General features: G+C 36.7%; 2 protein-coding genes across 5 annotated transcripts in view; both read left to right on the forward strand.

The window, feature by feature from the left end:
- The window catches only part of LOC123498795, a 17,951-nt gene extending 6,521 nt beyond the window's left edge, over nucleotides 1-11,430 (forward strand). The window contains exons 4-11 of the mRNA XM_045246219.1: nucleotides 289-395; nucleotides 1,081-1,224; nucleotides 1,539-1,655; nucleotides 5,730-6,828; nucleotides 6,941-7,072; nucleotides 7,453-7,559; nucleotides 8,116-8,259; nucleotides 10,325-11,430. Of these exons, the coding sequence (XP_045102154.1) occupies nucleotides 289-395; nucleotides 1,081-1,224; nucleotides 1,539-1,655; nucleotides 5,730-6,828; nucleotides 6,941-7,072; nucleotides 7,453-7,559; nucleotides 8,116-8,259; nucleotides 10,325-10,460 (1,986 nt within the window). The 3' untranslated portion in view covers nucleotides 10,461-11,430. The remainder of the gene's footprint in view (nucleotides 1-288; nucleotides 396-1,080; nucleotides 1,225-1,538; nucleotides 1,656-5,729; nucleotides 6,829-6,940; nucleotides 7,073-7,452; nucleotides 7,560-8,115; nucleotides 8,260-10,324) is intronic.
- A 572-nt stretch (nucleotides 11,431-12,002) lies between these two features.
- Nucleotides 12,003-25,429, forward strand: LOC123498797 (X-linked retinitis pigmentosa GTPase regulator-like). Of its 4 annotated transcripts, none has more exons than XM_045246222.1 (15): nucleotides 12,004-12,273; nucleotides 12,946-13,071; nucleotides 13,367-13,459; nucleotides 13,618-13,680; nucleotides 13,816-13,968; nucleotides 14,083-14,229; nucleotides 14,985-15,140; nucleotides 18,182-18,340; nucleotides 19,019-19,143; nucleotides 19,529-19,657; nucleotides 20,405-20,536; nucleotides 20,814-20,955; nucleotides 21,085-21,192; nucleotides 21,742-21,848; nucleotides 22,687-22,735. In XM_045246222.1, exons 1-15 carry the CDS (start codon nucleotides 12,243-12,245, stop codon nucleotides 22,723-22,725), a joined length of 1,710 nt encoding a protein of 569 aa, XP_045102157.1. In that variant the 5' UTR covers nucleotides 12,004-12,242; the 3' UTR covers nucleotides 22,726-22,735. The 4 variants fall into 4 exon arrangements, with proteins under 4 accessions (XP_045102159.1, XP_045102157.1, XP_045102158.1 ...); XM_045246223.1 differs by lacking the exon at nucleotides 22,687-22,735 and adding an exon at nucleotides 24,454-25,429 and having other exon boundaries at nucleotides 12,005-12,273; XM_045246221.1 differs by lacking the exon at nucleotides 22,687-22,735 and having other exon boundaries at nucleotides 12,005-12,273; nucleotides 21,742-22,130.
- The last annotated feature ends 1,521 nt before the right edge of the window (nucleotides 25,430-26,950 follow it).

A 26,950-nucleotide genomic window follows, 5' to 3' on the forward strand; every position in this document is an offset into this window, starting at 1 on the left:
AAGAGCAACAAAAATTATTAAACAAAAAAAAAAAAAGGTCCACTGAGATGCCAGTACTCGAACAGGGCCGAGAGAATTAGCCAAAAGAATGGAATAAATGTGATACTGATAAGGCTGATTTATACATGGCGACACAAGGATATCGATCCCTTCCATATCAAAATATGAATAACCAAAGATTTCGTGATTGCAAGTTCAAGTTGAGCCTTTTAATAGTGTTAATGTTTAATCCACATCATATTTCCACGATTTTTTGTCCAGTTTCCTCTACGTTTTCTTTTCTTGCAGCTGGGAGATTATTTAATACCGAAGGATCTCTCCATTCTGATTCCCATCTGGCAGATACACCATGACCCCGAATACTGGCCAGAACCGCACACCTTCGACCCAGAGAGGTAAGTAAGACCAGCAGGAGTGCTGAGGGACATGGCTGCTAGAAAGAGATGTTGTTAACAAGAAAATACAGTTCCCATCTGTAAGAAATAGGATATAAACGAATCTTTTTAGTAATTTCAAATAACACTACTTTTCTCTGTCATTTTTCTATTGCTTTTTGTATTGTTAGTTTTCATATTGTACACATGAATGCATAATGACCAGAATAACTGTTTCTCCTTTACCACTGTCATCATACATTTAATTTGTTGGTGTTAATATTCAATACCTTGTCCGTTATTGTCCCTTTGTACCAGCGGCCAGCAGCGCTAAGAGTGTGAATAATGCGTGTGATTGTGTGGAGCTTTATCTGGGTCACTCTGTGTGGTATTGTTGGCCTGTAAATAGATAGATAAAGAATATCCAGTAAGTGATGAAGTACACTTCATCTGGCTTGTGCTGCTGAAGTCATATGTAGTCTTTCTCAAAATAAGAATGGTTTGGAGAAAGCTATAGATTGACTGAGACCATAAATGAGATGCTCCATTGACCTATCCACTATTATTTGCTTTTCTTATCCTCAAGCAAACATTACAAAAAAATCATGCAGTACAATAATTACGTGTAGTACAGAGTCTTATGATTAAGCTGCTTTGTTATATTTCTTTGGTGGCAGGAATGTATCAAAATAAGTTGTCATGCCAGGTTCTCAGTGGACAACAAGGCCATGAAGATGCAGCATCCCATGTGCTATCTTCCCTTTGGTGCTGGTCCCAGGAACTGCCCCGGCATGAGATTTGCCCAGCTGGAAGCCAAACTGACTCTGGCCAGGATTGTGAAAACATTTAGGTATGTTGCATATGGTAGGAAGCTTGTGTCCTTGTGTTTTAATCACACACACACACACACACACACACACACACACACACACACACACACACACACACACACGCACGCGCGCGCGCGCGCTTGTCTTGTTGACATCTTGTATATGAAGGATGGATATTTTTATTGGAATACAATTATACTACTATATGTTATTTCTAATCCTTAGTCAATTACATTATCAACTGCTGTCAGTCACGTTAAGCTTTTGCATTATGGGGGAAGCTTTTAGGACTTTTGCTCAGGTACTAACTTTAGTTTGCTCTCAATGTCTTCAGATTGGACGTTTGTGAGGACACGCCCCAGCCTCTCACTTTCATAATCCCAACAGTGGCCATCAACCCAGCCAAGAAAGTGTTTCTCAGAGCTGTGCCCAGATGCAGTACCGATCAACAGTGAGATGAGACATGGGTTACCATTCTCCTCTGATTTCACTGTTGTCATAATGTTTCTGTGAGCCCAGAATTTTTTTTTTTTTTTTTTTTTTTTTTTTGCCTTTCATGTACAGTATAGTTAATGATGAAAGTGACTTATGGCATTCCACACAAAACATGTGAGTGTTCTATGCGGTATGCTACAGTGACTGGATGGCAGTGAATTTTGTAGATTGTTTAGATGCCTCAGTGAATAAAAATGTTGAAACTGGATATAAATAGAATTAGATATTTTGTATAAATTTTGTAATGTAGGAAGAGCAACGGGAAAGGGTACCAAAAGTACGAGAGAGAGAGAGAGAGAGAGAGAGAGAGAGAGAGAGAGAGAGAGAGAGAGAGAGAGAGAGAGAGAGAGAGAGAGAGAGAGAGAGAGAGAGTGTTACGGCCCGCCCGTAACGGTGAACGTAACAAGAGAGAGAGAGAGAGAGAGAGAGAGAGAGAGAGAGAGCAGTCCCTTTAAAGTCTAAACATAATTAAAAGCAGTCGTCAGTCGTCCTAAAGCCTGCTTCAAGTGTTCGAGTCATAAAAAGACTATAAGAACAGACAGAAAGTTTTGGCATTTGTTATCTATATGTTGGCTTATTAGGTAAAGTGGTGAGTGATATTTTTGCCTACAACAGAAATATTTGTTTTTTTTTTAGTTATCTTATAGTACGTACAGCTGGAACCGTGAGCAGGCCAAACAGGATGACTAGATGTATTATCTTAAAGACTGATCAAAAGTTGATATTATCCTCGAAATTAAGACGCACATAATAGTTTTTAGTGTTAATTGTTGTGTGGCTTGGTACTCACATCTGTCTTGTATGCCTTTGATCCTGTGGTGGGTGATATTCTTTACTGGAGGACTGAGAGCCACTGTGATATCTAGGTTTTCACAGTTTACCTTCCCCAGGATGTTCAACACGAAGGAGACATTAACAGCTAGGTGAGCTGCCTGTTGACTCAATAACACGGATTTTATATGGCACAGCTGGCTGATTGCCCCAGCATTGATTTAATGTCTGTAGATTTGTAGTTAAACGTACCAACCACTAATGATTCATACAATATTGTAAATGATTATCCAATCAAAGATGCCTTGACAGTGATGGGAAACAGATAGGGTGGAATGAAAAGCTTTTTGTCTAATCAACTCCCCTTCTCTGACTACCTGTCTTCAACCTCTTTCTCACCGCTGAAATGTTGCATCTCTTTCTATCTTTTATCGCTATTTTCATGCTAACTATTCTACTGATCTTGCTAACTGCATGACTCCCCACCTCCTGCGGCCTTGCTACACAACGCTTTCTTCTTCCTCTCATCCCTATTCTGTCCAACTCTCTAACGCAAAAGTTAATCAGTACTCTCAATCATTCATACCTTTCACTGGTAAACTCTGGAACTCCCTTCCTGCATCTGTATTTCCGACTTCCTACGACTTGACTTCTTTTAAAAGGGAGGTATCGAGGCATTTCCTGCCTAATTTTGGCTGATGCTTTTCCTCTCTGTAGAGAGCCAGCTCTTAAGTGGCCCTTGTTTTTTTTTTTTTTTTCCTTTGGCTGGTCCACTTTCCTAAATAAAAAACAGTGTAATATAATTGAGAAGATGGAAATACGTATGTTTTCTTTTCTTAGATCAAAGCTGACATTTGTTTGAAATAATGAAATGAAGTATGTATGATATGAAATGTGAATTTTTAATCTAACGATCACTATATCACTATATCACCTCCGCCAGGAAGGAAGAGGGTAGGGAGAAGGAAATAGGTGTGTGTGTGTGTGTGTGTGTGTGTGTGTGTGTGTGTGTGTAATTCACCTCGGTCATCTGCTGGTCACCCAGCCAGTCTTCCCCATTACGGTGTGTGTGTGTGTGTGTGTGTGTGTGCCTCGCGCGCGTGCGTGCTTGCTTGTGTGCACTCGCTCGCGCGCTTGCATACTTGTTGATTGTAGGCATGAAAAGAAACGGTACACATTTTGATAACTATTATTATTCTAATGTATTATGTCATTGAATAAATAATTATTCTCTCTCTCTCTCTCTCTCTCTCTCTCTCTCTCTCTCTCTCTCTCTCTCTCTCTCTCTCTCTCTCTCTCTCTCTCTCTCTCTCTCTCTCTCTCTCTCTCTCTCTCTCTCTCTCTCTCTCTCTCTCTCTCTCTCTCTCTCTCTCTCTCTCTCTCTCTCTCTCTCTCTCTCTCTCTCTCTCTCTCTCTCTCTCTCTCTCTCTCTCTCTCTCTCTCTCTCTCTCTCTCTCTCTCTCTCTCTCTCTCTCTCTCTCTCTCTCTCTCTCTCTCTCTCTCTCTCTCTCTCTCTCTCTCTCTCTCTCTCTCTCACACACACACACACACACAAACAAACAAACAAACAGTAATTGTTAAGCTTAAGTTCCGAGCTACGTAATTTTCGAAGATACGTCAGTTTTCTTTAACTAACGTATGAAAAATAAAACACGCTTTAGGTAATTTCACTTGAGTTTACATCACCACTTAATTAATGAAAATATTAGGAATATCAAAAGTCAAAATATTACAATAACAATAAAGGGATACACATATATTATGAAATTAGTTTAGTAGAATACGTACAGATGTTCATATTTTAAATTCCTAGAGACAGGCGGCACACGTAAATATAAGTACTACATCCTATACGTGTCCTTTTCCACACTCACACTGAGTTAAAATTTCAGAGTTCAGACAATTGTTCACATCTGCGTTTGCTGTTGAGTGTTGACTTTCTTTCAGTTATATTTCAATTGTAATCTAGAATACAATTTGCTCATATCTCTGAGGAAAAGTCCCAGGTCAAGTGTTAGAACAAAGCTCAAGGTAATACCACTAGAAGATAAAGTGGAAATCATAAAACGCCATGAGGAACATGAAAAGCTTGTCGCCATTATACGATTTTGTGGGCTGACCCATACAACTGTAACGACAGTACATGATAAAGACAGGATTTCATGAGTGGGACACACTCACTGTTATTATTACCATTATTATTATTTCTTTTTTATCATTACACACACACACACACACACACACACACACACACACACACACGTGCATTAATCAGTGATGGTAATCTGATGTTACCATCAGATATTGTATCAATGCAGCAGTGCTACCAATCACCGTAAATGGGACAGAGTGGCGAGGCGCTGGAGGTGCGAGAGTGGCAAGCCATACCAGCCACAGCGATGCAGCCCATATTCTGATAACCTTGGGAAAGCTGATCGTGGTTTGTTTGTTTTCTACCTAGAGCTGCATTGTTCTCTCTTGAACATGAAATTAATAATGATAGATAAAATGTTTAATTTCAGTTCGTAGGTGTCACGGTAGCAACTAAATAGCGCGGAAAGCTACTACTGCCGTGACCTGCTTGGCTAATGATGATGTTATAAAGGTAATGATATGTTATCTTGTATAGACGAGGGAGGACACCCGCAGTTATCTTTCAAGGTCAAATCATAGTTCCCATGCAGGTACAAGATGTGGCGCTTAGTAAGTTCAAATTCTCAATACTCAGGTAAATATTTTCGATCCTGTCATGCATTGTAATTTTTCATCTTGCTTGATATGAATATATACATAGGCAGGAGAATGTAATTCTTTATGATCTCAATGAACCTAGGTTACCCAAATGTGTGTGTGTGTGTGTGTGTGTGTGTGTGTGTGTGTGTGTGTGTGTGTGTGTGTGTGTGTGTGTGTGTGTGTGTATGTGTGTGTTGGTAGATAAGTCACAAGTGGGCCTATATACTGTCACCCAGTATGATAGTTTGCTACTACTCGTCAGTGGGAAAACACCGAAGGCTGTTCCGTAATTGGTTTTACATTTTTCTTAAGCAGGAAAGTTCAAACTAAGAAGAAAAGATATCTGGTATTTCAATACCGTTTATTTACTAAACGTCATGTAAGTTGCTATTTCGATCTTGATAATTTAAACTGGATTGTCTCACAATAGTTCTAGTTTGAATTAGTGTCTTAATTTCCCTTTATCATTTCTGATTTCAAGCGAAGTTGTTCATTAAAACCACACACTTTTACCGATCTGCTTCAGTGAGATGGGCGTGACGGAGGCGGCTGCTTGGGTCACATGGACTTTGCTGGTATCGACAGTGCTGGCTTACGTTGTTTACTGGATCCACCACCGCCGTCACCAACACTCCTTATTCGCCCGCTTGGGAATCTCTTACGTCCCGCCTCACCTCATATACGGCAGCAATCACACTCTACGGGGCCGAGGAGCGCTGGCCACCAAAGTTGTAGGCCAGTGGATGAAGCAGTACGGCAAGGTGTTCGGCTACTATGTTGGGTGGCAGCCGAATTTGGTGGTAGCTGATTTAGATCTCGTTAGGGAAATCCTTGTACGTGAATTTCCAACTTTCGCTAACCGACCTACTTTAGTGATCGACGCTCAACCCGTCGTGGACAGCCTGGTGGGGCTACGGGATCAGCGATGGAAGGATGTGCGCTCTGTGCTGGCTCCGACCTTTTCCGTGGTGAAAATGAAGTACTATATGGGCGGCGTCATAAATGAAAAGATTAACGAACTGTTGTCAATTGTTTCAAAGAAAGTCAAACGAGGAGAGCCCATTGAGTGGCATGCCACCTACCAGGGAATGACGTTAGATGTGATCTGTGAGTGTGCCCTAGCTCTAAAAACACATTGCCAGCGGGACCAAGATGGCGACGACTTCTTTTTGGCAGTGCGACAGTTTCTTAGAAATGCTGTAAATACAGCCATTCTTCTGGCACTTTACTTCAAAGTTTTTGCAAAATTTTTGAGCTTTGTCAGTAATCGTCTAGCATATTCAGGTCGCATGACAATGATGATTGTCAACCATCTGAGGACTGTGATCACCAACCGTCGCCGTGACTCGTCCATCAAACACATGGACGTGTTGCAACTAATGCTGGATGAGGCAGAGAATACACAACCCAGTGACAAAGACTGTGTAGCAGAATACAACTCTAAATCTGGCATAAAGAGGGAGTCTAAAAAATTGACGGACGAAGAAATAATTGCAAATGCCTGGGTCTTCTTGCTAGGAGGTTTTGAGACCACAGCCAACACAGTGACCTACATGAGTTACTTGCTGGCTGTTCATCCAGAGGTGCAAGAGAGAGTCTATCAAGAATTGTGTGATGTATTGCAGGTGAGTTATTATTTACACAGAATGATTGAATAAGTGTTAGATGTAATTGAATGGGAAACTGTTGGAAGGAGAAGAGGAGTTGAAGGAAACTGTGTTGTGGTGTCTGTTGCAGGACAGCCCAGAGGAGCTGACCTATGAACAGGTGCACAGCCTCAAATATCTGGATCAAGTGTTCTGCGAAACTTTGAGAATCTACCCGCCCGCAGTGAACTTCGTAAGCAGAGAAGCTTCCAAAGATATCCAGGTAGAGAAATCTTTTAGATTTCCTCATGTATATTCATTTGTAAGTAGAAATACTGTATGTGTAATATACTTGAATAATTTTATAATTTAGCCTTCAAAGTATATAAATGTTAGCACTGCAGCAGGGGAAAAATTGCAAGCTTCTCACAAAGCTAACTTATAGTACTCATATCATTCACACACACACACACACACACACACACACACACACACACACACACACACACACACACACACACACACACACAAAGAATGATTATGTGGAAAGCAATGTTGTTTAAGAAATGACAGCCACTAAACTTGCAAAAGCTACTTCTTATTTATCTATATATTCATTTACTTATTTATTTATTTGTATGAACCATGTGGCGGCTGCACCAGCTGGGCGACTTGTTCATTCCGAAGGGCATGAGCATTCAGATCCCGCTGTGGCACATTCACCGCGATCCTGAGCAGTGGCCCAGAGCGGAAACATTTGACCCGGAGAGGTAGGTGTGGTTGACGTACAAGGCATTGTTTTTCATATCAAGGTCCTTTTATTATTGTATATTCAAATTTGATTAGGTTAGTGATAAAATGAGACATTTTCCAGTAAGCTAATTTCACCCAGACTTAAATAGTAAATATGCACACTGAATGGTATGATATTTAAAAAGTTTAACATAATAAATATTATTCCTAGTGTAATAATCATTATCAATGTATCGCAATAGTGATAACAATTCATGTTGTGTAATTTGCAAAGGATTTGAAAATCTGTTCGTTAACGTGCACCTTCATGTTAGTCTCAAACATTCAAACATTTTGGAGTCTTATATATACACATTTTTGGAAAGCTCTAGTAAAAATAATATGTATTTCTAAGGAATCTAAATCGTTTTACTGATAGTTAAGAAAATCACATCATCACTACAGAAATTACTATGAAATCTTGACTGATGGCATCTTTGTGAGTTTTAAAACCATGCAGTCCTTATGAGTGAACTAAGGCCTTATAAAGAAAGATACATATGTTCTTAATCCACATGGACTATTTCTTGATAGGTTTTCTCCAGAGGCTCGGGCCACGTGCACCCGACACCCGATGGCTTACATTCCCTTTGGCGCTGGACCCAGGAACTGCCCTGGAATTAGATTTGGGCAACTCGAGGCCAAACTAGCTGTGGCAAGGGTCATCAGGAGATACAAGTAAGAGAGTAGAACATTTCTCGCATATCGTCAATAAGTAGGTACTATGAATTTTTGGGTACTAAAGTGCATTGTTTATCTCTCAAACATGAATATATATATATATATATATATATATATATATATATATATATATATATATATATATATATATATATATATATATATACATATATATATATATATATATATATATATATATATATATATATATATATATATATATATATATATATATATATATATATACACACACACACACACACACACACACACACACACACACATACATATATATATATATATATATATATATATATATATATATATATATATATATATATATATATATATATATATATATACACACACAGGTAACTCTCGATTTACGCGATAGATGCGTTCTTAGAGGCATCGTGTATATCAACATTCGCGTAAAAAACATGTCATTCTCATAAGAAATAATAGATAATAGGGGGGATGCGGGATGTGGTCCAAAAAAATTCGTACAAAATACTCTATTTATTTGGCTAAATTAACATGTTTTTATTGTTTACCATTCTAAATAATAGAAATGTATTTAAAGTAAAGGGAAAAGCAATAAATAATAAGAGAAAGCAAAAAATAATAAGCAAAAACAACAAAACAAAGAATACGTAAACACAACACTCACTGCGTCACTGCCTTCACCACTCACACCACAGTCAGTCATGATCTTCCTCTGAGCTTTACCACTTTATCAAAAATCCACTTATCAAGAATAACCTTCACATCTTGGTGAATTATAGGCAGATTGAAGAGATTCCGTCTGTACTCAGTGTTGGCATACTGCACATGAGGCACGAGAAGAGCGGGAGCTGGATCCAAGATTTTTTTAACAACGTCAGAGCAACCTACTGCAGCGAATTGGCATCTATAAACGCTTGAAGGGACGGTAACGAGGTTGCTATGAGGTTGCTCTCAGGTTACTGGTAACACCTCTCCAGGTGGTGTTACGGTCTTATATATGCATTTAAGTTCACAAAACAATATTTCTATTAGCTTTTTATAAACCTTGCATCCAAGAAAGGATTGTTTTGTAATGCATAAAGTGAAATCTTACATGGAATACCAAAAATATAAAGCAGAGATGAGATCGCTCACAGACAAGGCGGAGACTTGCGGCGATTCGGCCGCTTCTTCTTCTTTTGACCCTTTTAGCTTGCGTGTTGTCTTTCATCACGATATTTATGTTTCCACTCCTCTATTGCCTGCTATAATGGATATCATATCTTAGTATTCATATACGCTCATGCCATGAGGATAACCTCGATTCCGTGGCACTGAGTGATAGTGAATTACTAATGAAATACCGTGGTATTTCATTAGTAATTCACTATCACCATAACAAAAACGTGTAAATCAAACACGCGTAAATCGAGTTACCTCTCTCTCTCTCTCTCTCTCTCTCTCTCTCTCTCTATATATATATATATATATATATATATATATATATATATATATATATATATATATATATATATATATATATATATATATATATATATATATATATATATATATATATATATATATATATATATATATATATATATATATATATATATATATATATATATATATATATATATATATATATATATATATATATATATATATATGTGTGTGTGTGTGTGTGTGTGTGTGTGTGTGTGTGTGTGTGTGTGTGTGTGTGTGTGTGAAGACTAAAATGTTGTCTAACAAAGTTCTTCCATTCTCACCATGACCACTACTCATTATTTACACTTACACATTGCCACGCTGTTACACTCGGTCATATTATAGATGGAGTGAAATGAGACATACAAATAGTGAGTGTGACAGAGGAAGGTACAGAAGAACCAAAATGATCCTCTGTGACGACCGCTAATGGAATCAGCCAAAAAAAGGAGCTCATTACTATTATTTGGTTTTCTCCTTTCTTATTTATATATTCTTTCCTTGCACTCCCTCTTCTTTTCATTAAGCCAGAGGACTTTTTCCTGTCTTCCTGCATTACTGATTTATTCACCTTCTCCGCCTTTAGACTCGTGGCATACGATGATACGCCACTGCCTCTGGACTTCAAGATTCCCACGGTTACGCTGAACCCCTCCGGCACTGTGCTGATGAGAGCCGTACCCAGGTCTTGTTCCTTCCCGATGTCTCCCAAAGCGATGTAAACTGGCGTGTGTTCTCAAGACATTCTGTGCATGCATTGTAGTATTACAGTAACTGTTCTTCCTGGTAGCGCTCATATCCACGTAGAGTTTAGTAATATCTATCATAAAACATTAGAATATTGATAGTGTAACTTTTTACTGTTTGTAACTAAGTGGCTACACAATATTTAGTATTTACATTGATTTTTAATTGTTTTCCAGCGGAATTTTATTGTTTTTTTTTTTTTTTTTTTTTAGTAAACGTGTCTCATATCATTGTTGTTTTTAGTAAACGTGTCTCGTATCATTATAAAAGCAGTTGTTGTTCATACAATATAGAAAAATTCCTGATTAATGTTGCTTCAAGATGCCTTACTTCCTTCCTCTATACTCCATGGAATTATATTAGCATGGAAAAAAAATGAATAAGTAAAACTGTAGAAGATAGCAAAAGATACACGTCATTGCAGCAATAAGGGAGAGGATGAAGACAGTAACTTAGAAAAGATAAATTGATAAGACTAAAGGTTTTTAATCACTCATGTCTAAAAGAGCGCTGTGAATGGAAACACTCTCCGACTCATTACATGTGAAGTACAACTTTATACGTAGACAGTGAAAGCCCCTGTACCTAGTATATACATAGCAAGAGGGTATGAAAAATACTGAGAGATGGTTCAGAACGCCTAACATCATAAAAGCTGCTTTAGTTAAAGATAAGATGTGAAGTGTGTGTGTGTGTGTGTGTGTGTGTGTGTGTGTGTGTGTGTGTGTGTGTGTGTGTGTGTGTGTGTGTGTGTGTGTGTGTGTGTGTGAACTGAAACTGAAACTTAAAATTTATTTGCTCAGACTTTTTTAACAAAAGTATGGAGCACAGCTCCTTTATCTCTTACAAGATAATATTATTCAATACCTGACTTGTATATATCGTTAGTCTATCTAAAGATTTTGAATATTACGTTCAATAATGTTAGTGCTTTGTTTTTGGTTTGCATTAACATAATAAAATAGCTTGGCAAATATTCATTCCGTGCTTGTGATATTTCCTGATTACAGCATTCTAATAACACATGGTATTCATCACCAATTGCACCTGAGTTACATTTATCACAAAATCTTTCAACTCTGTCAAAGAAATACAATGCCATAATGTGAATCATACGTGCTGCACCATCCAAAAAATCTTGCAGCAGGTACCTAACAGTGAAGTATAGGAGCAGTTACCCGCTGTGCGTGTTGTTACTACCTACTCTATACATAATTAGTTTCCCTGGGTCGAGACAGGTATTTTCATTTGTTGCTATAAGATTTTTTTTTTTTTATCATTGACAATTCCACACCATAGGCGTCTTTTTTTTCACGGACTAATATACTGATTATATTCTATGGTAGTTAAGGTAAGGTGTACATGTAAGCTCCAACCACTTGCGAACTGAGAAAAAAAAAAATACAGACCAGGCAGAATTACAATATTAATTCAAAATCTTGTATTCGCCACACAATATTCCAGCTATGCTTACTGCCACTGCTCTGATAAAAGGTAATTAAAAAATAAATAAATAAAAACATAAAGAGAAGGAAAAAAGGGAAGCAAGCTAATCCGTTTTCTTACGATATCTTGTTATGTATCGGTAAAAGCAAATAGATAGATTAAGAAAAAAATGGGAGAAAAAGATTGTGTACAGGCATACTACAGGAGCTGTTAGAATGGTGGCCATCATCATCAGCGCGAGGAGGGAGCGACAACCAGCGGCATAGGGGGCGGTGACCTTTACTAGCTGGCCCGCATCGTTTGGACTGAAAATGGCTGTGGACGACGATTTTGACATTCCAGGTAAGCATCTTCATCTTGGTTCACGACACCTGGCTTGGGGTGAGTGGTGAGGTGGAAGAGTGTGTGGCTGATGCAGGAATGACACAAATCGGAGAGTCTGGACGTGTTAAATGCCTCGCCAGGGCACACCAACCAACTTGTCTGGAGCACAGAACGGGTGACAGTGTCTTCTAAACATAAAGCAACGTGTATATTTTTGCTCCATGCTTTAGTATATTTGCATCACTAACGTGTTAGTAAGGACGTGTGAAATAAAACGTCAGGACACAACAACCATAAAAATAGATAATAGTGGTTCTCAAACTATGTTCCTGTCGAGGTTTCCATGGCAAACACATATACGTGTTTTGACAAAAGCTTACCTTAATTTATCAATATGAACAGGATTGGATAAACATAAGTATGAAAGGGGTGAAATAATTTGCATTTTAGTAGAGAGAGAGAGAGAAGAGGTTTCACTAACTAATGCCAAGATTGGAGGAGGGGGTCATAGTGGGGTTCTGCCAAACACCAGGAAGTGTGAAAAAGGTTCTGTAAATTTGAAGAGTTTGAGAACCATTGTGACTTAGATGATCACTACTTAATTTTCAGTAAAGATTGATTAACTTTGTGGAGTATTTTGTCACCTTAAAGTTAGCTGTGCATTTCAATATGTTTGTATTGCTCCTTCAGATACAGGTGCTGTGTTCACATTTGGGAGGAGCAGGTTTGCAGACAATGCTCCTTCAAAATTTTGGATCAAGAATGACATAATAGTGGAAATAGCCTGTGGGGATGAGCACACAGCAGTGTTGACAGGTACTGTGGAGGTCTTCTCTTCTTGGACCTATGATGCATATAAGCTTATTTCAGCAGGTTTGATCCTGGAAATTTAATGGTGCAGGCAAGATTTTCAAAGTTTCATGCACCTCTAGAGACTCACACTGGTGTCTATTCCTTTTTGCATCAAGTTAAAGACAGAATTAATGGCAACTTTTGGATGATTTTCAGCTGGAAAAAAAAAAAGAAAAAACATTATTTAACCATATTCTCCCTTTGTGTCTTGTTTGTGCAAAGTTCCTGCATTATTGTTTAATCAATTTAATGTTTTCAGAATCAGGCAGAGTTTTTACTATTGGTAATAATGATATGGGACAGCTTGGCCTTGGAACCACAAAGCCTGTCCTCAAACCATCCTGTGTAAAATGTAAGTAAAAAGGAAATATATATTTGATAATTTATTAAGTTTATTATTGTTCATATACAGTTAATTCCTTAATGAAAATTACTTTATTACTGTATGGAAATCTTCATTTTGTAAAATAAAAGTGTTGAGCTATTTGTTTGATGTTTAATTTTTTACAGCTATCAAGCCTGAGAAAGTAGTGCACATTGGCTGTGGGCGGTCACACACAATTGCAGCCTGCTGTGAGTAGTGTTGCCTCAGTTTTGTGTTTTCTATTGGTAACAGCTCAGTGAGTGATTAAAATAATTAGTGCACTCTAATAATCACAAGTCTTGTATGTACTAATCCCAAACTTGTTTTATTCATGTTGCTTACAGTTAGTGGTGGTGTGTATGCATGGGGCCATAATGGCGATGGTCAGCTGGGTACTGGGGACCATGTAGACCATCTTTCACCAGTACAGATACTGAAGCTGGAAGCACCAGCTGCAGGTGTGGCAGCAGGCTGTGCTCACTCCATTGTGCTCACTGGTAGGAACTTTGAATACTATATCTGTCTTTATTACTTGGACCAAATGACTCAGTATGTTAAAGCTCCATACAAATTTGTTTTTAAGAGGTGACCCTTTGACTCATCTGCAACAGAGAATGGCGAGTTGTACGTCTGGGGCAACAACAACGAAGGCCAGCTGGGTATGGATGTTGGAGAGCAATTAACTCCTGCATTGGTCACACTGCCAGAGCCGGTGGTGAATGTGGCATGTGGATATTACCACAATGTTGCCACCTCAGGTATATTTTATTGCTATGTCTATGGGATTACATTTTTTACTGCAAAGCATCCCGTATGTCTTCCAACAGTACAGTAAAAGCTCTCTAATTTGAATAGTAGATGACCATATTTGTGTCAGATTATCAGAAATGCTGCACAATTGGTTGCTCCATGGTGGAACAAGTCAAGTATTGTAAAAAAGAAAGAAGATAGTTAAAAAAAATCATAGTTAAAAAGCCACAAACCACATATAAAAGTTTATTATTAAAATGTCATAGTTCAAGAAAAAAAAACATGATAAAGGATATGCACATCACAAATTCAAGATTTTGAATCGTTCTCAAAATTTGCAGATTTTTAGATAACTCATTTATATCTTGACTTGTAAGATGACTGAGCTTTATAAGAATATCTGCCTGAGGCCTTCTGCCACTCATCAATACTGGTACAAGCATTCACAATGTTATGGAACTGAGGTTATTGAAATTAAGGGCACATGATCTTTCCTACAGGAGGAAATTCTTTCATTCCATGTGTCATCAACAACATGAAGGATGGGGAATATAAAGAATCATTGGGAAACATTGGGCTCACCAAAAAGACAAACTACTGGGTTTACTTACTTGACTATTGCTGACCAAATTAATGGACTCCTTTGCTGTTAGCCTTGCTATCAACTTGAATGTTAGTGCCTTAGATTTGCAATATAGTATCACTTAATTTTTATCATTAGACATCAAGATTAGTAAACTTTTTCTCCTCTCTCTGCAAACAGTTTCTGGACAGGTCTATACTTGGGGGGAGAGTGATCATGGGAAGTTGGGCCTTACTGACAGTCTACTGGCATTCCATCGCCACCCACAAGAGATGATTTTGCCAGAGAAAGTGGTGCAGGTAGCTGCAGGAAGTGCCCACACACTCCTCCTGACTGGTGAGTCCTTTACTCATTGAATTGGTTCTTTATTGTGTATAAAAACATTGAATGACTGGCTTAGTGATCAGGTCTTGCAAAGCTTTTTGTATAGCAATATATATCACATTTTTTCTGTGTAACACCAAAATCTGTTTTGTTGAAAATATAATGCAGCTTTTTGAAATTTCAATTGTGTATGAGATAGAGGTTATTTTGGTATATGTGAGTTTTGTCAATAAAAATAAAAAAAAACAAAATAAAAGTCAACACATAAGACAAAGCCTTGACCAGGTAGAGATGATTTGGGTTTGTCTTACATCTTGTAACACTTTTATTCCATATACAGGTAACTCAATTTACGTGATAGATGCATTCCAAGAGGCATCATGTATATCAAAATTTGCATAAAACAAACATGTAATTCTCATAAGAAACAATAGACAATAGGGGGGATGCAGGATGTAGTCCAAAAAATTCGTACAAAATACTCTATTTATTTGGCTAAATTAACATGTTTTTATTATTTACCATTTTAAATAATAGAAGTGTATTTAAAGTAAAGGGAAAAGCAAGAAATAATAAGAGAAAGCAAAAATAGTAAGAGAAAACAACAAAACAAAGAATACGTAAACACAACACTCACTGCATCGCTGCCTTCACCACTCACACCACAGTCAATCACCATCTTCCTCTGAGCTTTACCACTTTATCAAAAATTCACTTACCAAAATAACCCCACATGCAGAAGAAGATGAAGGACGTTTTGGGGCCATCTTGGTGAATTATAGGCAGATTGAAGAGATTCCGTCTGTACTCAGTGCTGGCAGACTGCAAATAAGGCACGAGAAGAGCGTAGTTCCCACCTATCGGCCAGCTGTGGAACTCTCAGGCGCGTAGTTTGAAATTGTGTCTGGCACTCAGTTTGAAAATGCGGTTGGGCCAAATCCCGTATAAGCAAACCGATTGCGCAAATTAAATTAATTATAATATTTTTTCGGTCAAGTTATAACAAAAATTTACATCAAACACATGTAAATGGAGAGTTACCTGTATATATATATGTATATATATATATATATATATATATATATATATATATATATATATATATATATATATATATATATATATATATATATATATATATATATGTGTGTGTGTGTGTGTGTGTGTGTGTGTGTGTGTGTGTATATATATATATATATATATATATATATATATATATATATATATATATATATATATATATATATATATATATATATATATACACTTTTAAAAATCAATTCATATCAGGATGATATTTTCTTACTAGTTTTGCACGGAGGGAGTTGCACTCTGCACTAGTCATAAGCTTATTCTTGTATTTCTTGATAGTAACCATAGCTGTTGAAGTTTTTGAATTTTTTTTTACTTTTGAAAATGTTTGCATAGGTTAATGAAGAGAAAGTTCAAGATTATTATTATCTTCAAAATTAATGATTTGATTAATAAATGAGAGCCTGTGTTTATAGATTACAAAAAAAATAATAAAGTGTTTTGCAGTACCAAGAGGTTATAAGTTATATTCATCTGCTATGTTAAATCTATTTTGTCAAAAATCTTATATTCATCTGTCTTCCTCAGTTATTCAGTTGTCAGTTTATTATGATAATCAGTACATGTGCTTTAGTGCTGAACTGATAATTTGATTGTAGTTAGCTGTGTTAGATGTGAGCTGCTAACTCTAGTGAATTATATGGTTACTTTGTAGTTGAAAGAATCTTCAGATTTCTCTTGGAAGCTTTGAATGTAAAATTGTTTTATTAGCTGTCAAGTACTATGATGCAGCTGATAAGATAACTGATTTTGACAACTGGATTTCATGTGCTTAGATGCTAGTCACTTAGGCCCAGCACATCAGTAATAGCATTGTGCTGTTTAAATTTTGCTCTCATTGCTTGCTTTCTCAAGATTTCATTGGTTTTGATGTGTAGATTATGATATTTGAATAAATTAATCCATTATGCCATTACACAGTTTTTAAAGGAATATTTTGGAGTTCATATTATGTGGAAATCACACTAGTATTTGATAAGGATTTTCCAAATGTATTTACTTTCTGATGATTCAAGTTAGTTTATGTCTCTTCACCTCACTGCTTTCCTTATCAACGGTAGTTGTGTTCATTGATGTCACTAAAGTATTTCTGAATCCAAGGATAAGATGTGTGTCTCTTCCACTTGCACAGTTTGTTGAGCACCGCCACAGCTTCCCAGGAAAGGGAGGTAGGTTACTTCAGCATGTGTGTTTGGGAAATCTATGCTTTAGTGTGCATGATTGTCAGGAATGCTTCTAATAGAAGTATGATCACATGATAGCATTTCAAGAACAGGTAAGATTTTCATACACTTCCGCTATTTCAAAATTGGCCATTCTTAACATGGACCTTTTAACATACCATGGTAGAAAATATCCAAAAAATCTAGTGTTCTGACACTAGATTTTTTATTTTTTTTTTATTTTTATATTTCATACTTTTTAGAAATATTCATATATTATATGGTTAGTGTTTGATGTCCTGTGCCCTTATATATATATTTATTTATTTTTTGTTGCCAGAATATCTTTAACTTTGTTTTAATTAGATGAAATTGAAAGTCTTATGTTGCCTTCTGCACAGCTTATATAATATATAGTAAATCTTTCTCATATAATAGAGAATTGTTGTCATGTTAAGGAGTGTGCACACTGGAAAGAAGAGGAAATAGATAAATAAGTAAATAGATGATAGAATCATGTCAGCAAAAACAATAAGGCTTATACTCTTATCCCTCAGTTGTAGAATCATCCATCTTGTATCATTGCATTGCATGGATTATGTATATTATGAAATATTACATTCTTTTTTCACCCCTACATTGCAAAATATTGGAACTACACATCTAAGGAAATAAAAAAAATATATATAAATGAATGAATAAATGAAGGTTTAGAGGGATGACTTGTTAGAAACTTTTATTTTCAACACATGAATATGGAATTACCAAATAATTAAAATAACCTGTTGACTCATACAGAGAATGGTGTCATATACTCATGTGGGTTGGGAAGCAGTGGAGAACTTGGGCAGAATGGAGGGAGACAGGAGTGCTGGCTGCCAAAACCTATCATGGAGACTGATGGGAAGCTAGTGGTGGCAATAGCAGCTGGAGCAAACCACTCTTCAGCAATCACAGGTAATATTATCTTAGGAATAAAACCTCATTTATTATAGGGGCAGAAATCAAACACCCTTCCTGTATTATGTAGCATATTAGATTGGGTAAAAACAGGGAATTAAGGACATGATTGTTGTAAATGGATGTAAAATAAAGGTCTTAATTGTACATGAGAATGGTGATATTGTGTTAACTGGAAGTGTGTGTGCAAAGAATGTATTTCAAATATGTTTTTGCAATGTACTATGGATAACAAATGCAATAAGGTTACAGTTTGGTTACAGACTTTGAATGTAGAACATTGAGAGCAGTAGGAACGATAAAGAAAAACAGATCGGGATTTATGGCAAGTCCAGGAGCTGCCTTGAATAAGTCAACAGCCCATTTCCATTCTTCTTACTATCATAGATTCTTCTGTATTCTAGAATTTTCTGATTTAGGATACTACATTATTGGTGTGGCAGGCAGCGCAATTACAAGTGTAGTGGCAATAGTTAGAAGTGACAAAGAAACTAGAGCCACTGCTTATATAGGTAGTTAGGGAGACTTTTGTTCAGATGCATTAAACATGCCTGTGACAAATGTAATCCTACACTGCCTATAGAATATACTGACATAAAAATGGAAGAAGAGACATTATAGCTATTGCTTTATTATAATAAATGATTGTTTTAAGTTTATCATGTGACCTTTCAGCTGATGGGTTCCTGCTGACTTGGGGATGTGGCCGTCATGGCAAGCTGTGTCAGGGTGAAGAAAACTTTGCCTCACATTTCACACCTGGCCTCGTGCGGCGGCTGCGTCACATCAGAGTGGTCCTGGTAAGTTTAGTAACATTGTGACATGAAACTCACAGGAAAATAGCTATTATCAAGAAATTATCAGTCACTAATTTCTTAAATGAATAGTAAATCATATATATGTATGTACAGTATGTAACTTCAATTTAACCATGCAATTGATGGCTCCAACATTGAAGCTGGGCATGTAGTGGCTGACTCAGAAGTGCACTGCTTCTGTGACTCCCATTGCTGTTTAATCTAAATATTGGGTTGCTAGAAGTGAAATTAGATAACCGTTATGAATGAATGCTGCAGAACATAAAATTATTAACTTTAAAGTCCTACTGTTTTTACACTGAACAAGCACACTGCAGTCTGTACCACCTAATGAGAGTGTAAACAATTCTTGAATGTTATGATTCAGGTGGGGTGTGGAGGCTGCCACACAATGGTGCTGGGATGTCGGCGCCATGAAGCACAAGGTACTGAGGAAGGTTTGAAGGAAGAGAACCAGTCATCCAACACTGCTCGAAACAGAAGACGACTCTTAGATGTGAGCTTGCTTTGTTTGTTTTATGTTTCATAATTATACTTACTAGAAATTTCTTGGATATTATTTTGTAATCATATAATGAGAATACTTTTGTCATAAATACTTAATTGTCTGGTTTAACTTGTAAGCAGCTGTGAGAACAGCATATGTATGTTGCAATGTATTCGGTAACACAAGTACTGTGTTGTATCAACTATCTTGTTGATAAACTGCTTAGCAAATGACAATTTTTTTTGGCTTCATCATCAAAATTTTAATCTTGTTACCGGTCTGTAAATATTTACCTCACATCTTGCTCTGTATTAATTTGATACTGTTTCATAAGAATCTCTTGTTGTATTTATGATAGGAGAGCCTACAAAGTTGTAGAGTAATTAATGAAATAGGAAATAAAGGACTAAATGGAATCAATCAAGTATTCTTTGAAAGAAGAAAGCTGTGTTGTGTTACAAACAAATGGACTGGTTTTCATTAAGTTCAGGAATATTGCAGTTGTCTGGTTTGTTTGCATGTGTGTGAGTTGTGTTGTTTAGAAGGGAATCCACGGGTTTAGAGAAAGAGAGTCATGATCCACTTGTGTAGAACAAATGTACTGAAAGACATAGGCTAGACACTGGGCAAGATTTCAGTAGGAGATAACAGCTAAATTATAGGATCTGAATAAATTGAATATGAGAGTTGAGTGAATGTTTGTTTGAAACTGGACATTTGCAGGATTATTATAGCTGATTGTCTGTGTCATTTCAGGGTGGCCTTCCACCTTTAAAGTCTGTAGGATTGCCTCCCCTCAAGCACACTGTCCTGCCTACAGTCCCAGATGCTGAGGATGTGGGACACCATTCAATAGAGAATGATTTGCCTGACACAACTGATGTTATTGTAAGTTTTGTTCAGATCTGTGTGGTTTCTTTTTACAAGCCATCTTCATAAGCTTAATGAAAATAGTATAAGTGGATTTTTAACTTAATTGACTTCTTTGAGGATGAGCACACTTAGCTTAAAATTGAGCAACTTATTTTTTATTTATTTATTTATTATTTTTTTTTTTTTCAGAAATTCAGTGGGTAAAATATCTTTATTATGTTTATTGCATATTAGAGGTTCTGTTTGGGAAAGATTAATTTTAAAAATCTTATTAATTTGTGATGTTTTACAGGATAATGAGACAACTTTGCAAGTGGAATGCAATGGGGCAAAATCTATTGTAAGGTTGCTGTCGGAGAGTGAGAGTGAAGAGGAGCCAGTCATACAAGAAGAACAAAAATCCACGGAGAAATCACCATCACCAGAAAAAAAGCGTAATGAATTTTTGCGTTAGATTACTTTTGTTTCACTGAATTGATGGAAATTTTCTTTTGTTAGAAGATAATTTATCTATGTAATAAGATTTTAGAGCTAAACAATTTCACCATTATATTTTTCTTCAGCTGGTCGTCTGGCTCGCTTCTTTAGCAGTTTACGGAAAAAGAAGCCCTCATCAGCACCACCGGAGGAACTTGTGAATGGAGGTGAAAAACAAGTTGCAGACAACACAAGTGAGTTATTGAGAAGAAACATACAATTGAGTTTTTACAATGTGCAGTTTCTTATGGTATTATCTGTGTGTGTGCACATGCACATCCATAACCATGTTTGCACTTAACCTCTCTATCATGTGTAGCATTAGAGCAAGCTGTGTTAAAGCAAGGTATGGAAGATTTAGGTTGAGAGGAAGTGATGGTGAGGAATATACTCCTTCATGCTAGACACTATCTGTTATGCACTCTGCATATCAAGACAGGTCTCTAACAAAGGAGCCATATATATATATATATATATATATATATATATATATATATATATATATATATATATATATATATATATATATATATATATATATATATATATATATTTATATTTATATTCCAACAAAAATCAGCATAATCCTCCTCAGGTCCCCTATAACTAGCAGATGCAATTGTGGAGTACCTGAAGAGATTAAAGATTTCCTCCCAAACATATAAATCTTTTTCTATAATATTGGTCTTATATTTAGCATTAGCTGCACTATTTATGTTACAGTGATCATGTATTTTCCACAGGATCAGTTGATGGTTTTCTTGGTGAGGGGCCATTAAAGGAAGCCTTTGTCTCCAGTGGGAATACTTGTGCTTCCCCAAAGTCACAAGTGTCCACAAATCAGAAGCAGGTTAGTGATTCAAATAAATTTCATTCTTATGTCACAATGATGTTGCCCATATTGAGAATGTAGTTGACAAGGTCACAAACTAGAAACTTGAAAAGTATGAGCATTTGAAATCACATAGATAAGTGTTCATGGATAGCACCTCACTCATCTTGCAGCTGCAAAGCCTAATGAACATAATGGTGGTGAGAGAAACTTCATTTTGTTACTTTGTTACTTTGTTACTTGGGGTGTTTGTTCAAGGCTCCGCTCCACTACGAGGCAGCGCTCAGCAGAGCCCTCAAAAGCAACTAGCATCTATAATTGTCTTTGATTTCCATGCTGTTAAAATCATAAACTTCTTTGAACAAATATGTCTTCAATTTCTTTTTGAAGATATCGATCCTCGCACAACCTTTAATATCACTCGGCAGTTTATTGTAAATCCTTGGTGCGCATCTTGCAAATACTCGACATCCCATGTCAAAGTTATTTCTTGACTCATGTAGTCTGTATGGGTCTGCATCGTATTCCTTGGTATGTGCACAAATTTATGAGTGTCAGGGGTCATTTCTTTAATTTTTGCAGTATCATATTCACTCAGCCATGTTTCAGTCAAAGCAAGAATATCCAGATTCTCATCATTAATTAAAGTTCTGATTTCTATTGTCTTGTTTCCAACTGACTGGACATTTGATAAACCACATTTCAACATAGAGCTCACAGCATTAGTAGCCATGATCTGTAATATTTCTGATCCTGTCAATCTCACTTTCCAACACAACACAACAACTATTATTCGCCGAGTGGTCAGTATTCTGTTTCTTAAACCTCACACAGTTTATGCATTTCTTCTCTGTAGATGTGCAATCCTTGGACTTGTGGTTGCCTGCACATTTAAAGCAAACGGGATGCTCACCATTTTTCTTGGCATTGCAGTTTGCCTCAGTATGACCATACCTTGGACAATGGTAACAGATAAGTGCATGATACCTGTCACGAACCTGGTAAACTCCCCACTCAAGCTTAATCCTGTCCTGATGCTGATGCAACAACTGTCTTATCATTGGATCACATTTCATGATGTAATGAACTGTGCCCCCTGCTGCTGGTTTGCAAAAAAATATTCTCAATCTTTGACTTGATATCAGGAACTGCTTGAAGGTAGTCATTTCTTGCAATGATTGTATCAATGATACCCTCCTTAGTCTCTTCCTTATGGACATTACATAGCATTATCTTGGGTTTAATTTTCTGAACAGATTTAGTTGTCAACTTTTCAACATTCTCCAGTTTCTGGGCTGCCTCATTTCTCAGACTCTCATCGGCAAAATTCATCACTATTTTTTTGCCATCATTAGCAAACTTTGTATCATTAATTTGCATTCCATCCAAAGCATGAGAAACTTCATTCTTCAGATTTGCTTCAGAATCCTGAGTTACCCCTACAACAAGCAGGTTCTTTTCATCCTCCTCTTCCTCTTCACATCCTGCCAAGGTGTGGAATTTTCGAATCAGCAGAATTCAGCGACTCAGCAACTCCCGCCAAGCCTTCTGTTGCCTCATCGACCTTGATACTTATCTCCTCCATTCTTGCCATCTTATTATCAACTATTTCCATCATCTTGTCAGCTTTAGCAGTAATGCTCTTCAAATCAGACTTAAATTCCTCAACATCATTGATGAATTTCTTCAGAGCCAACACCTCAATGAAGCAAACATCGCACAGATACCTCACGTTGCAGATATTTTCAGATTTAATCCCTGCCAGATTCACACATTTTGTATGAGCCCACCGGCTACACAGACAACATTTAATGAATTTTGCTTGGTCTCCAGAATCAGAGCTAGACTTATAACAGGACGAAGGTAATAATGCTGAAATGGCATATTTCTCCGCCATCTTGGAGTCTTCCACTCCTTTTCACTTATTTTCTATCTAGTGGCAACACTTTCCATAAATGTTCCTGTTTTTTTTCATCACAGGGCATTCATACACTACTGTGCTCACTGAGAAGTCAGTGAGAGCCTTTTTTCATATAATAATATGCGTGAAAAGCGGAGCACCACTACAAAACTAGCAAGTATATACGCGCGCACCTGTGTGTGTAGGATGAAAGCTTGAATGGAGGAGTGAGATTTTGTAAGCACACAATTGATTTACTGGCTAATAGAAAGAAAAGTCAAGACAACAGACACTCAACTTCATCTGTTATTCAGAGTTCTTTTCATTGAGAACTAAAAGTATTGACTCAACTTAAGTTGTTAATGACACTGTGGAGAGAAATATAGCAGTGTGTAGAAAGATGTTAGTAGAAGACACCATCAGCTTTGCTGATTTAAGAACTAGGAACTGTCGTCTGATGTGATACACCTCATGTCTTTACTCTGTGGTTTATAGGAAAACATTGTTGTGAATAACAAAGATTTGTTTCTCAATGAGAAAGAAAACATATGTACCAAAATGCCTCTAATTTACATAATATCAATAAAACTCATTTTATTTTTTAGTTACATGTGTGATTTACATTCAAATGTTATCATGAAAAGCGATAATCATTTCCAATTCCATGAATGTCTTGTGAAATTGCTAAATTATATCCTCATATTGTCTTTCCCATACCCACAGTCAAAAGCTTGTGTCATCTTGTAGCTGATGTCAAGTTGGAAGCATTTCATCACAATGGGACCTGTTTAATGTACAAGCTTCTTCATTCTACCTAATGTTTCTAAAGAGAAGTAATATTTTAGGAAGTTGTTTCACTGTAATAACATTTTATCATTATATACTTTTGTAAATGTTAATCACTGTGAATGTTGAATAATCCAATGATGTGATCTCTGTAGCTGATTAGTTATGTGGCTAGTGATGAAGGAAATATTAAAGGAAATGTGTAGATAATTGTTATTCACATCTTAGCCACTGAGGTGATACTCTTCTTGGGTCTGTGGGATGGGTCTGTGAGTTTGTTGTCTTCCTTATACATACCAAATGTCTGTGAATAAGGTTTTTATTTTTGACATAAAAAATGCATATCTTTCCAGGTATAAGCAAACATTGTTACATTGTTTTCTAAGCTATGTTGTTTGTACGTCTGCCACATTATTCATGGTGCATATTACCCTTTCAATATTATTGATGCTCTGCTGTTCAGAAACTTGTTAAAGAAACTCAACTGTGATGGAAATGTTCATAGATGTCAATGGCACCATACAGTTTATGCATCCCCCAGTCCTCTTGTTCCTCTTTGGCTTTCCTTCATATATCTCCCACTGATACACTCACTCAAGATGATTTTATTATTCATCGAAATGCTAAGCTGGCATCCCTCTTAAACCTCCTTGGTTGTAAGAGTTTATAGGTGATTATACATAGATGATTGTTGGTTGTGATAGCACCCTACATATATCTAACATATATCTAGAAAACAGTAGGTAAATCTGAAGTGTCTCTGGTTATGCATGTGTTTTTGATGAATTATCATTGAATTATGTTCATACCTGCTGATATAGGAACTTTTCAGAGCAGAACAGTACGTGACACCAAATATGAATGTGCGACATGAACAATACATATGAATTACACAAATAAAGTGTTGATATAGTTTCATTTAGTATCTTTATATTAAGATTGAGAAAAAGATTATAGATCATAACATTTTGAGTACAAGATGTGCATTTGTTTCTAGAATTCTGTTGTGGATCCCTTCATGTGAGTGTGTATGGTATGCACTGTAGCCTACATACACATTTCTTTTGCTAAGGTATGAAGGCAATAAAGTGAAACGAATGTTGAGGTAACTGGTGTGAACAAAATGCATGTAAAGCATTTTCATCTTTGACATTTGATCAAGAGTTAAGTATTAAAATGTTACTTGTGATCACAGAGACCATGTACAGTGTAAATAGGTGGCATTATTGACAATGGTGAGAGCAGGCACTAATTTGTCCTTTCAAGTACTATGTAGGTATTCTACTGGAAATAATGCATCAAGTTGAAAAGGGCACCTGTGTAGTGTGAGTGCTTGCATAATGTTTGTGTTTGAGAAAACAGGCAAATGAACACCATACAAAACCTTGGTTGGGACTGAGAAATAAAGTGTAATATAACATTAGCACTTCAAAGTGTGCTTACATAATAATGTTTAATGATCTGCCAAGTGTTCCATGTAGAAGTGCACTGAATATATGCACGTTTGTCCTGATAAAGAAACAATAACAGTAAATAATAAATAAATCAGATAGAAATGAAAAAAATGTCAAAAGATAATATATACAAGAAAGAAAATTAAATTCCCCTTTAAAATTATCAGTGGCGATGTATCACAAGGAGGCTTCATCAGTCAGGTAGGTACTTCACGTGAGAAAAAAAAAAAAAAAAGTAGGCCAAGATGGGATAAAGATGATAAAAACTATACTGAGAAAGTGATAAGGATTGAAGAAGTTACTGTACCTAGTAGACCAATTTTATTTGTGGTTCACGGTTATATTACCTATTCAATACATGAATACAATAAGTGATCAAAATTTCTTAGTAAAGCCAAACAATCGATATCAATCAGACAGCATAACGGTCAAGCGGACATATTTGTATCTCCACACTACGTTATGCATGAGGTCACAGTGATTAGTGAACCACAGCGAGGAGGCTGCACATGATGGGTGAGTCATGGGTGCAGGGTTGCCAGATTACGCACTGTTCCCGCCAACCCCTACCCAAAAGGCTCGTCCATCCCGCCCAAACTGACTTCTGATTATAGGGCTGTTGTGGTATTATTATCATGCTTGAGATGACACGTGTATGAACATAAGAACACAAAAGATGATCTGTAGATGTACTGAATCCTTTTTCTTTCAATATTCAGTTTTGTCAGTAAGAGCGGAGTAATTATATCGTGTACCTCTATTCATATCAAACCCTTCATCATAATTGGTAAAGATAACATTGATAGTCTTCGATCATTACCCTGTCCCCTTGAAAGTCACCTCCAAAATCCTTCCACATGAGTAACGGCCTGAGATCAGTGGTTGGGTAAGAGTTCATTGTGTGGTCGCTGGTCATAGGTGCGAGCATTACGAAACAGTTGTTAGTGAGTGACGGTATTGGTATAGAACAAAGAGGTCAT

Source organism: Portunus trituberculatus, chromosome 48 (assembly GCF_017591435.1).
Source record: "Portunus trituberculatus isolate SZX2019 chromosome 48, ASM1759143v1, whole genome shotgun sequence".
Lineage (NCBI taxonomy): Eukaryota > Metazoa > Arthropoda > Malacostraca > Decapoda > Portunidae > Portunus > Portunus trituberculatus.

Bases quoted from the DNA above. Each gene is read 5' to 3' on its own strand.
- LOC123498797 (XM_045246221.1), top strand. From the start codon at position 12,243: ATGGCTGTGGACGACGATTTTGACATTCCAG. The intron at 13,969-14,082 runs GTAGGAACTTTG...CATCTGCAACAG, and splicing joins TCACTCCATTGTGCTCACTG to AGAATGGCGAGTTGTACGTC. The intron at 19,658-20,404 runs GTGAGCTTGCTT...GTGTCATTTCAG, and splicing joins ACAGAAGACGACTCTTAGAT to GGTGGCCTTCCACCTTTAAA.